The sequence below is a fragment of the Helianthus annuus genome, chromosome 8 (genome assembly GCF_002127325.2).
Source record: "Helianthus annuus cultivar XRQ/B chromosome 8, HanXRQr2.0-SUNRISE, whole genome shotgun sequence".
Classification (NCBI taxonomy): Eukaryota; Viridiplantae; Streptophyta; class Magnoliopsida; order Asterales; family Asteraceae; genus Helianthus; species Helianthus annuus.
Window position 1 is genome coordinate 163,897,998 of NC_035440.2, and position 11,773 is coordinate 163,909,770.

The 11,773-nt window shown below is 36.9% G+C and overlaps 2 protein-coding genes across 2 annotated transcripts; one reads left to right on the forward strand and one right to left on the reverse strand.

Moving 5' to 3' along the window:
* The first annotated feature begins 209 nt into the window (after positions 1–209).
* LOC110873863 (pentatricopeptide repeat-containing protein At1g08070, chloroplastic) lies at positions 210–2,566 on the forward strand. The gene has a single exon (XM_022122876.2). The coding sequence runs from the start codon at positions 306–308 to the stop codon at positions 2,355–2,357; it is 2,052 nt and encodes a 683-aa protein (XP_021978568.1). The 5' UTR covers positions 210–305; the 3' UTR covers positions 2,358–2,566.
* Positions 2,567–2,622: 56 nt separating this feature from the next.
* LOC110873864 (respirasome Complex Assembly Factor 1) lies at positions 2,623–8,933 on the reverse strand. The gene is made up of 4 exons (XM_022122877.2): positions 8,684–8,933; positions 3,163–3,266; positions 2,947–3,076; positions 2,623–2,862 (listed from the first exon to the last, which is right to left on the reverse strand). Exons 1-4 carry the CDS (start codon positions 8,795–8,797, stop codon positions 2,824–2,826), a joined length of 387 nt encoding a protein of 128 aa, XP_021978569.1. The 5' UTR covers positions 8,798–8,933; the 3' UTR covers positions 2,623–2,823.
* Between the last annotated feature and the right edge of the window lie 2,840 nt (positions 8,934–11,773).

Genomic DNA, 11,773 nt, shown 5'->3' on the forward strand with positions numbered 1-11,773 from the left:
CGTCTTATTAAATAAAAGTCTATAATAGATTTATGGTATTGGAGTGTTGAATCACGATCACATGAAAGATGAAATTCACTATTAAACTCAAAATTTTAACATGGGATTAAACCGGTAAGCCGGTATAAACCAGTATAACTAGATATATCAGCGATTCGAAGACTATATCAAAACCCTATTTATACCAGGCTCATTCGTACCGGGACAATAAATAGTAGCCGGTATAACGACCGGTTCGAACCGGTATTTAAAACATTGATTTCCCTCTCTAACCCTCACACTTCACAATCAATAACAATCAATGGATGGGTTTCTTCAAAACAATGACAGAACCACAAACCCAACAAAAGCAGCTAGCTTTATCACTCTTAAAAACCCCTCAATCAATCAAATGCCCCAAACATCTCCGATCAATCCACGTCATCCTCCTCCGAACAGCCCTTCACCGGAGCAGTTACGCCGTCGGAAACTTCATCACCAGTTGTGCCAATTTGGGCCTCATGAACTATGCACACCAAATGTTCGACCAAATGCCTGAACCAAATTCATTTGTCTGGAACACCCTGATTAGAGGATTCCAACAAAACCATGAACCCAGAAAGGTAATGGATTTTTATGATCGTATGTGGAGTGAACGCGTTGGCCCGGATTGTTTTACGTACCCGTTTGTGATTCGGGCTTGTACCGAGTTGTCTGAGCATGTTAGAGGGAAATGTGTTCATGGGTTGTTGTTTAAAGTCGGGCTCGAGTTGGATATGTTCATCGGTACGAGTTTGATTGAGTTCTACGGTGGTTTTGGTGATGCGAATGCTGCGCGCCGTGTGTTTGATGAATTGCCGGTGAAAGATAAGGTTGCTTGGACTGTTTTGTTGTCTTCGTGTGTCGATAAATGCAGTGACTTGGAGGCTGCGCGTAAAGTGTTTGATGAAATGCCTGGTAAAGATCTTGTGGTTTGGAATATTATGATATTTCAGTATGTTAAAGCCGGTGATGTTCAAAATGCGTACGAGCTTTTCACGTTAGCTCCTGTTAAGGATTTGTTGATGTACAATACGGTTTTAGGTGGATATGCTAGACATGGTGAAGTAGACATGATGATTAACTTTTTTCATGATATGCCCGCGAAAGATTTGGTATCTTGGAACACTGTCATCGGTGGGCTAGTTCGGGACAACCGAATCAAAGAAGCTATGAACTGTTTCCAACAAATGTTGAGTGAAAACATAAGCCCGAATGAGATAACGTTGGTAAGTCTTTTGTCTGCGTGTGCTCAAGTTGGTGCTTTAGATACAGGGAGATGGTTGCATTCGTATATTGATAGGAACAATCGTGGGTTAAACGTTGTGGTTGCGACGGGTTTGGTGGATATGTATTCGAAATGTGGAGACTTGGAAAGTGCTGATTATGTGTTTAATAAGTTGCAAAACCCTGATGTTGTTGCTTGGAATGCTATGATTATGGGATTCTCGATGAACGGTCAAAGTAAGAAGACTTTAAAGTTGTTCACGCGTATGAAATCGGGATCCGTCATGCCAAATGAAGTCACCATTCTTGGTGTTCTATGTGCATGTGTTCATGCGGGATTTGTGAACGAGGGTCGGGAACTGTTTAATAGTATGGTTAAAGATCTTGGTTTGGCACCTAAAGTCGAGCATTACGGCTGTATGGTTGATCTTCTCGGGCGGGCGGGTTTACTTGACGAAGCGTATGAGTTAATTCAAAGTATGCCGATGGAGCCACACACAGGGGTCTGGGGTGCACTTCTCGGTGCATGCAAGCTTCACAAGAACGTCGAGTTAGCCGAAACAGCTATCGAACACTTGAATGAGCTTGAGCATGAAGATGGGGGTTATCTTACTATGATGTCCAACATATATGCAAATGCAGGAAGGTGGGATGACGTGGCGAGAACACGACAATTGATGAGAACAAAAGGGGTTGATAAGTTGCGTGGGTGTAGTTCGATCGAGGTTAATGGCGAGATCCATGAGTTTGGAGCCGAGGACAAGGTTCATCCAAGATTGAAGGAGATTCATGAGATGATCGATGAGATTTTGAGTCGTTTAAGGTTAGCGGGACATGTTGCAAGCCGAAACGAGGTGTTTTTTGACGTTGAAGATGAAGAGAAAGATAAGGCGTTGTTGTATCATAGCGAGAAGATGGCGGTTGCTTTTGGTCTTATCGCTACTACTAAAGGAACCGTTATACGAGTAGTGAAGAATCTAAGGATTTGTGGCGATTGTCATGCTGTGATGAAGCTAGTTTCCGAGACTTTTGAAAGGGAAATTGTGATTAGAGACAGGAGCCGGTTTCATCATTTCAAGAACGGTCGTTGTTCGTGTGGAGATTACTGGTGAATTTTAGCACCAAAACCGGATACATAACCGACCCGGTTGAGTGATTTTGAACCGTCTGGTTACTGATTGAACTGGACCGGTTGTGATTCTACCGGATTTCATAATCTTCATATTTTACTAATTGTACATCTAAATCAAGACGTAAAACAGTTTCATATTTGGTGTATGGCTTGAATTTTCAAATTATTTATGAAATCATCCGGTTTTTTAATCAAATATGGAAATCCGATTAGTCGACCGGTGACCATTTCGATGAACGGTCAGGTTACGAAAACATTGCATTAAGACAAAATGATAAAGAAAACAAAGTCCGGCTTATAATTATCAAAAAAGGTGGTTAGTTTAAAAGGTTTAATCCACCAACTAATGCACAATTATGAAAAGGTCAAATGTTAAAAGTTCAATACTTGAAATACCAAAACTTCAGATTTTTGCTTTGCACCTCATGTGACTGAACTAGAATACATTAAAAGTGTGCCAAGCTGTAAACAAGAGTCCAAGCCAGCTGAAAAAAAAAACACAAAAGTTGTAAGAAGTCGGTTATTTTTATAAAATACGCGCTGGCAAATAATGGAATAAATTGATGTACCAAAAAGAGCGTGACGGAAGCAAAAAGACCCTCTTGAAGAAGAGGTCCATGACCACCGAATTCTTCTTCATCAACCTTGAGTATGATTGCGTAATAACCATAGATGATGCCAGAAGAAATAACCAGAAATCTGAAACCGAATTAAACAGTCGATGAGATGAATAAAACACGATGCAAAACGAGTTAACTTACGCAACACGGAAACAGTTAACTTACGTGACAAGCCAGATACCCCCGACCAAAGGAATTGCACCCCACAGTAAGCCGCATACAAGGGCCACTATTTGCCTGATCCAGTGAAGTACATCTCCTAATTGGTCCTGCAGTCAAACAAACAAACAAGATGCTCGTTAACTCAATCTATCATCATATTGGAATAACAAATAACCAGCCTTGTGACATCACTAGGGGTGTGCAAAAAACCGAATTAACCGAACCATAACCGAATTAACCGACAAAACCGAACCGAAAAAACCAAACCAAATAAAAAACCAGTGGGTCGGTTAATGGTTTTTTTGAAAACCGAATGTAGCGGGTCGGTTATGGTTATCATTTTTTTCATACCCACCATAACCGAACCGAACCGACATGTAATAAATCTTTGTAGAATTTAGGACTTTTCACCATATTTTTAATATCTAATGTTTTTGACTGAAGATTTTTAGTACTTATTGGTTTTTCATATCATTTTGTGGTTTTGGTTAAATGTTTATTTGAATTTATGGAATATATCATATCACTTTATTTGAATTTCAGGGTATTAATATTATAGATTATATATATTTTTTTAATACTATGTAATCTACTAATATATACAAATATGCAATAACAATTTATTCCATGTTAAAAAAAATTAAGCTACTTTTAGCTAAGCTAAATACACGGTTAACCACCCATAACCGACCCGTTATAACCATCAAAACCGAATAACCATAACCACCATAACCGATCGGTTATGGTTATGGTTATCCAATAACCGACATCGCGGTTATGATTATGGTTTTTGGTCAAAACCGACCCAAACCGACCCATGCACACCCCTAGACATCACATAAGCTGATAATCCACTTTTATGTTACAGTGATTTCTCTTGGGAATTTATATAGGTAGGGTCAACAGACGAGAGCTTTGTTGGCGTATGAGATTGAGATACAACATCATCATCATCATCATCATACTCAGTAAATCTCATCAATAGCAAAGCTAAGGTAGGGTCTGAGGAGGGTAAGATGTAGACAGCCTTACCTCTACCCCGTAGGAATAGCGAGGTTGCTTCCAGTGAGACCCCGGGCTCGATAGTAGTTTTGCATCAAACCTTGGACATAAGGCACATAACACTCGGCAATTAAGACAAAGGCCAATTAGTGCATGTACTCCCTTGTCTTTCGGCTATCAACGCCACCACATGATGCATGATTAACCATCCCCCTCTTTTAACATTATTTTCACGAAATTAGTAAAATAACGTTAAAATTAGTGCATTTCCATTTTTGCCCCCCTAGCGCCCACACATATATACAGTATATGCGCATCCCGCAAGCGGGGCGTTCACTTTGAGTAGAGTATACATGCAAAATTATTCAACAATGCAATGCAAACAGAAGATCTTGCAAAAATATCTCCAAAAGCCAAGACAGAAGGGTCCTATGGATATGTTCTTCACTCCTAACAAAAAAGGAGGCCTACAGTAAACCACTAATGAAATAGACCTAAGGGGAAATACTTGTAGGGAGATGGCTAGGTGGTCTACTTTTCAATGCAACTGGTTAAGCGGTTGGACAACTTGGGATGGAATATAGGCCCACCCAGCATGCATGAACTAAGAGTTAAGAAGGAGGTGCAGGACACCCAAACTAAGATGAACGAGCTCAAGAAAGAATGGTTGTTTCATTTTATTCGATGGATGGTGTGATGTCGCTGCTAAAAAAGGATACTATAACTTTTTGGTTATTCTCCAAATAGCTTCGTGTTTGTTAAGTCATTCGATGTGTCCGAATTAAAAAGAACGGCAACACATTGCATAAAATGCTTGATGAAATGGTGAGGAAGTAGAACAGAGAGTGTACTGCAAATGGTAACAGATAATGCATTTACCTTCAGGTGGGTAAGCGTGATAGTACTTGGTAATTATCAATTAGTATACTTGTATATTTTTTATGTTTTAGATCTTCCCTTTTCTTTTATATCTTGTTTTTACCGGACATCTTTACAGAGACATGTTAGAAGCTAAAATACGACATCTATATGCAAAACACCATGTTGATCTTATGTTGGGAGATATTGAACAAGATAAGAAGGTTCACAAAATCATAGAAATTCGGTTAGACTAGAAGTGACTCAGTTTGCAATTCTACGAAGTTAATGCGGTAAAATATCGGATATCGGTCAAGGACCAATATTTGAAATATAGGTTATCTCGGTGAGATATCGGTGGGACATCGGTAATTTTAATATAATGCAGAATTTATATATATAGCAATTTAACACCAATAATTCAGTGATATATCGGTCAATATCGCCGATAATATCGGTACCGATATTTTGACCAATCTTTGACACCGATATTTACTAAGGGACCGATATAACCGATATATCACCGATATTAACTGCATAAACTTTGCATAATCATTCATCACAGTTCCACAAATGTACAAGCAAAAGAATAACTTGTGTAAGATGTTCACCTCTCCTAATTGGAATACTAGCAAGTAGCAACTTAGTGGAGGAATCAGTAGGGAAGAAAGTATCATTCATTATTCTCCACTCCATGTCGTATTTTAGACAAATATTATAAATGTGGTGAAGTTGACAAACCACTTGTGACTTGTAAAAGTCCTTAGAATGGTTGATACTTGATAGAGATAAAAGGCCGTCCATGCGATATATCTTCGAATCTAAGGGTATGGCTAACTATAACATCGAGGCTAGTTTCTTACATATAGAGGAGCAAATGAGCAATATAAAAAAGCATTTGAGTATCAACTTCAAAGACCTTTGCATGAAACTCTACAAGTTTGAAATGTTTATTGACAATCAAGAATTAAGAGGTTATGACCAAGTTAATTTCTTGCATTCACAGATTAAGTATTTCATTAAAATGCCAAAACAACAAATTACAAACAAATAGCAAGTAAAAGGGCAACACCTAGATTACATTGATAGGTCATTCTGGCAAGCAGCAGTGCCATGGCTAAAAGACAAAAAAAAAAAAAAAAAAAAAAAAAATCTAACATATCGTTAACTATACAAGATTACATGTTAAAAACACAACACTTATTACGTTGGTAAGGGATTGGTGGGCTTCTGCTCTAGATTTGTGAAACTATGCAATTGAGACTTTGAGCTCTTAGTCTCACATGTAATGCTAGTGCTATGGGTTGACCGACTAATATTTAAGAACCCTACAAAGTAAAAACCTGAAATCCTTTAAACTGCAGTACTGGTATAAATGCTTTACTAAGTCGAATTAAGACTACCACTTTCATGGTAATTCAGGGTCTAATAAATCTAACCAAACAATCAACTAAACTTTTTCCAAGTTTTCATACAATAATCTTTCACGACTGTAGAACACCTAGAGAGTAGAGACACTTGAGCATTTAAGTTTATCAGCTAGCATGTTTTCCAAATGGTGATCTCAACTGAGAAATCTATTGTAACTCACTCACATCAGTTCGCTAAGAACATTAAAATCTTAAACTACCACAGTGACTATTAAGTTTACTATGCAGATATTGGATCGATAATTCGGTACCTAACCATCACCTATCTGTTACTCCTAACAAAATCAAAATCAAAGGTAATTACCAGTTACTAAAGCTGAAATCTTATTTAAACAACTATGAATCCTTGATACAGAGTGAATCTTTCATCAAATAAGTCTGTTTCACTTAGGCTGCTCAATTTCACATAAGAATTCACCGAGAATTTACTTCATTTTCAGATATTCCTATCTAACTTGTTCACTTTGACCAGATTATACATGCAACTTCATTCAACAACGCAACAGTAACAAAAGATCTAACCAGAACAGATACCTAACAGAAACCTGAATTATAAAAAAAAAAAAAAAAAGCAGACCTCGTCCCAAGAAGCTTCCAGATCAAGCAATCTAGCGAATGTTGGAGGAAGTCCTTAAACTTGTTCCTACGTCTGAACGAACTCCTATCATGGACCATGTCCACAAAAAAAAGGTGCATCTCTAGCAAATTTTGCCTAATCTGCTCATCGCAAGTCAATATGGACTGACTTGCCTCTACAACTCCTCCCCTCCACATTGAAGGATTCCACCGCTCTAACCGGTGACGTCGCCTCCCTCCTTTATCTTATCTGATATACTAGTCATTCCTAACATTTCGATAAACAACTAAGACAGGAGGGTATGGGGCTCGTCCCCCGGCCTGTCGCCGTGCCTCTTCCGTGAAGATCGTCCGCCCACAGCCGATCTCGCCGGGCCTCCATTTCTCTCCGCACGCACGCACGCACGCACGCACGCACGCACACACACACACATACATACATAGGGGATGGTTCAAATGAAAACCACTTTTATTGTGAAAACTCGAAAACTAACTAAAAAAGCCTAAAAAACCTAAAAAACATACAAAAAATTTTTTTTTTTTTTTACAATTTTTTTTAGAAAAATCGCTACTTTTTATATATGGAAAAAAAATTTCAAAAAAAAAAAAAAAAAAAATTTTTTTGGTTGTACTGCACATGTGCACTAATACGGAAAGCCTAAACCACTTAACCCACCCCCCACCGACACCCCCCAAAAACCTAAACCCCCCCCCCCCCCCCCAAACCTAAATTCACCCTCCCACCAAAAGCCTAACCCCCCCCCCCCCCCACCCTCCCGAAAACCTAAAACTAAACCCTAAACATAAACCCGAAAAAAACCTAACCCCCCACCCCCACCCCCCAAAAACCTAAACCCCCCCCCCCCCCCTCCCCCCCACACCCAAAAACCTAATCCTAATCCTAAACCTCCAAAAAAACTAACCCTAAAAGCTAAACTAGAATCAAAAAACTAATTTTAAGCATGTAATGTACATTGTAGTACATGTTATATTGCACATGTGCACTACTATAATAATAGTATTGAAAACAAGACGACACCATAAATCTTTTTTTATGTCATAAAAAATATGCTCGAATATACTTGAATGAAAGATAAGAAAATTTGTGATCTTATGGTGCCATTTTTGTTTTAAAATGATAACGTATGGAGAAATGAGAAATGTTTGAAAAGTTATATATTTTTTGTTCCAATTTTACCCCTCCTTCGTTAAAAGTCTTCCCTCCCTCCTTTTTAGTGGGTTTTAGTTAGTTTTCTAGTTTTCACAATAACCAGTGGTTTTCATTTGAACCTTCCCCTATATATATATATATAGGGGTTCATCCCCACCCCCAGGTCCATCCCCTCCAAACCGAGCTTACATGGCGGTGACGTGACGGCCCATCCCCTTGGGGATGAGGCTCTCCATACCCACTAGTCTAATGGATCCTTAAATTGGTACCTAACTTTCACTTATTTGTTACTCCTAACAAAATCAAAATCAAAATCAAAGGTAATTACTAATCACTGAACCTAACAAAATCAAAATTAGTAGCTCAATTTGAGATATTTCCTCAATTTCACACAACAATTCACCTCAATTTAACATATTCCGGAGTATACATACAAAATCATTCAAGAATGCAACGTAAACAAAAGATCTAAAGAAAATAAGGATACCTTATCCCAAGAAGCTTCTGGATCAAGCAATTTGGCGAACGTTGACGGAGATAAGTGGCCGTTCTGATCTTGTTTATGTTGAGGATTCAACTTTGCAGATTTCTTGTCCTTCATACTTGCTAAATCGATACGATTATCGACAGTGAACAAGATGAATGATTGAAGATGGTGAGAGCAAATTAGGGTTTAGATGGAAGAAGAAGGAGAAAGCAGTTGAGGCAGAGTGTTGGTTGTTGGTGATATCGAAGATGGATGATTTATTTATTTATTGTTAATTTAAAAGTAATCTAATATGTGATCCAGATTCTAGAGGGATTAAAGTAAGGCTGTGGGTTGTGTACGGATTTGGGTTGGGGGTGTTACACGACACTTGGCGAGGGTGCCAACCAACTACAGTCTGTTATGTTACCCCAGACAGAATCTTCACGCTAAACGGGCAACGTTGACCAAAACACCAAACCGGAATGGAGCACCCGACATTAAAAGGTCAAAACACCCCAAAACCCACCCCACGCCCACACCCACCGGTCTAATAAAGGGACTGGAATTGACTCGATCCAGTAGGATGATATATTTGAAAATGTTGATGGATCATATATCAACTCGGGAACTATCGGGACTTGGACTAGTGATATAAAGTGTTTATCTTCGTTAAAATTGGTGTCGGTTTTAGAAGGTGAGAAATAAGTGGATTGTAGAAGTAGGTTTTAGTGGAGTGTGTTTGTCGTTAAAAATAAGAGATGTTTGGTTTGGGAGCTTTTGCTTAGGGAGTGGTTGCCTAGTTGGGGTCCGACTTTAGATATAGAAAGTGTCTGTTTCATAAATTTTTAATAAAAATAAAGCGTATTATTATATATATTATTATATATATTAAATATGATCATGTTAACTACAATGAAATTTTAAAGTTTTTCTTTTTCACCACAACTTTAATGGGTTTTGAGAATTAGCAATAGTAAGTTGACATTTAAACAAAAGTAATTAGTTGTGATATTATATATATCTATGGTTTCCATTAAGTGTAACCAACTTTGAAATCAATAATGACCACTGGATTTGGCTGAGATTAAATCTCAGCCACATAAACTCTCAAAATTAACCGTTATGATGACGGTTCTCGACAGTTACTTGCAGTTTTAGCAGGTTACCAAATAACTCTCCACTCTCCCTTCTTTGTCCGTATTTCAGGGTTATTAATCCTGCAGTTTAAGTAGGTTATAAATGGTTTCTTGCTTCCATCCCACGTCCTACCCCTCTCCTCTAAATTAGGTGCTCCATGTATTTTTGCCACATTATCTACCTGCTCACAGTTTTTTTAAAATAATAAACCACCTCTGATAAATGTGGATTAGAGGGTTTAACCAACTCAATTCCTAAAAAAAAAGGATAGTGGTTCCTGCAGTTTATTTTGCTTTTATACAACGAGTAGCAACACTGAATCATTTATCATTTTTTTTTTCTGAAAACTACAACCATTAATCAATCACCTCCAAAGCCATCAATTATGAACAAAGAACAGCCCGTCGGAAACTGTGACATGCAAATGAAGCATGTTAAAATAGTTATTTTATTTGACCTTAATTTATTTTTTGTAATTACTAAATTTATGCGAAGTGCAGAAGCTTCAAAATGATGCTGAAATAATCAATGACGACCAATTCAGATTTGACAAGGTACTTTCTAATCCATATTAATATGCAATTAATTGCTTTGTGTAGCTACCGTTGTGGTCGAAAATGCACAAAATGATGGAACGTCTGACCTGCAAGTGAAGGTTAAAGTGATTAATTTACGTTAGTTATTAATTATTAATTTAGTTTATTGTTAACATGTAAAATGTTTGCAATGTACAGTTTCCTGAAGTTACCGTTCACATTGTGGTTCCTCGCCCACACAACTCTGAAATGGTATACTTAATACCTCACTTTTTTAAATTGTTACAGATGTTTTTTTATTAGTTTATTATTTTTAACTTACTAAGAAAACTACAAAACATTAATGCAAGAAAACTACAAAACATAAATGCAATTCAGTTTGGAGGGGCAGGTATGCGAGCTAAAAGGTTTGGGTAATAATGGTTTATCTTGATGTTATTGTTATTATTTGTCCTGTTCTCATATGAAGAGCATGCTGGAAACTTTAACATGCAAATGAAGCAGGTTAGAATATTATTTTCATTAGACTTTGTTTTTTTTTTTTTTTTTTTGTAAAAACTAAATTTATACAAACTGCAGAAGCTTCAAAAAATTGCTGAAATAATCAACGACAACCAGTTCAGATATGACAAGGTACTCTCTAATCCATAACAATCCACAATTAACACATACCTTACTTTCTAACGCATATATCTCTTTGTGTAGTCACCAGCTACTACGATCGAAAAGGCACAAAAAGATGGAATACCTGACCTGCAAGTGATTATTTTATATCAGTGAAGAGGTAATAATGTAATATGTTGTTTGGGCATACATGTTACACACATATTTATGAGTACATTATTTTTATTTCTTATATATTCACGTAATATCGAATCTATTTCTTACATTCACGTAATGTCGAATATATTTCTTATACTCACGTAATATCGAATTTATTTCATATTCTTGTAATTATATTTAAATAACCTTTTGTAGCAAAAAATCAGACTAATAATTAAGAGAGGGGCGGTGGGCTATGATCAACCATTATATTAAGTACAATAAATACAACTTGTGTGTCATATTAAAATCTTTACATTTGTGTTCTCAGATCAGACAAGGTACTAACACTTCTTTTGTTTATTGAGTTTGAAATTGTTTTAAATAAGTTGGAAAAATTACACGAATTTAAAGATCTGTAGGATTCTCTCTACCTATTCTCTTTCACGTTTTAAAGTCTATTCCTTTTTCGTTCATTATTGTTTTATCCTTCATAGAGCATTATTATATTTGCAAGCTGTTATTAGGTATCTTAATACTTATATGAATATTTTATAAAAAAATTGATATTTCTTAAAAGCTCAAATATTATCTTAAATAATCCTAAACGTTAAACATGTCTATGAAAAATCCTACTTTGTTTAATAACACTTCACCACAAGACTCTAATCAC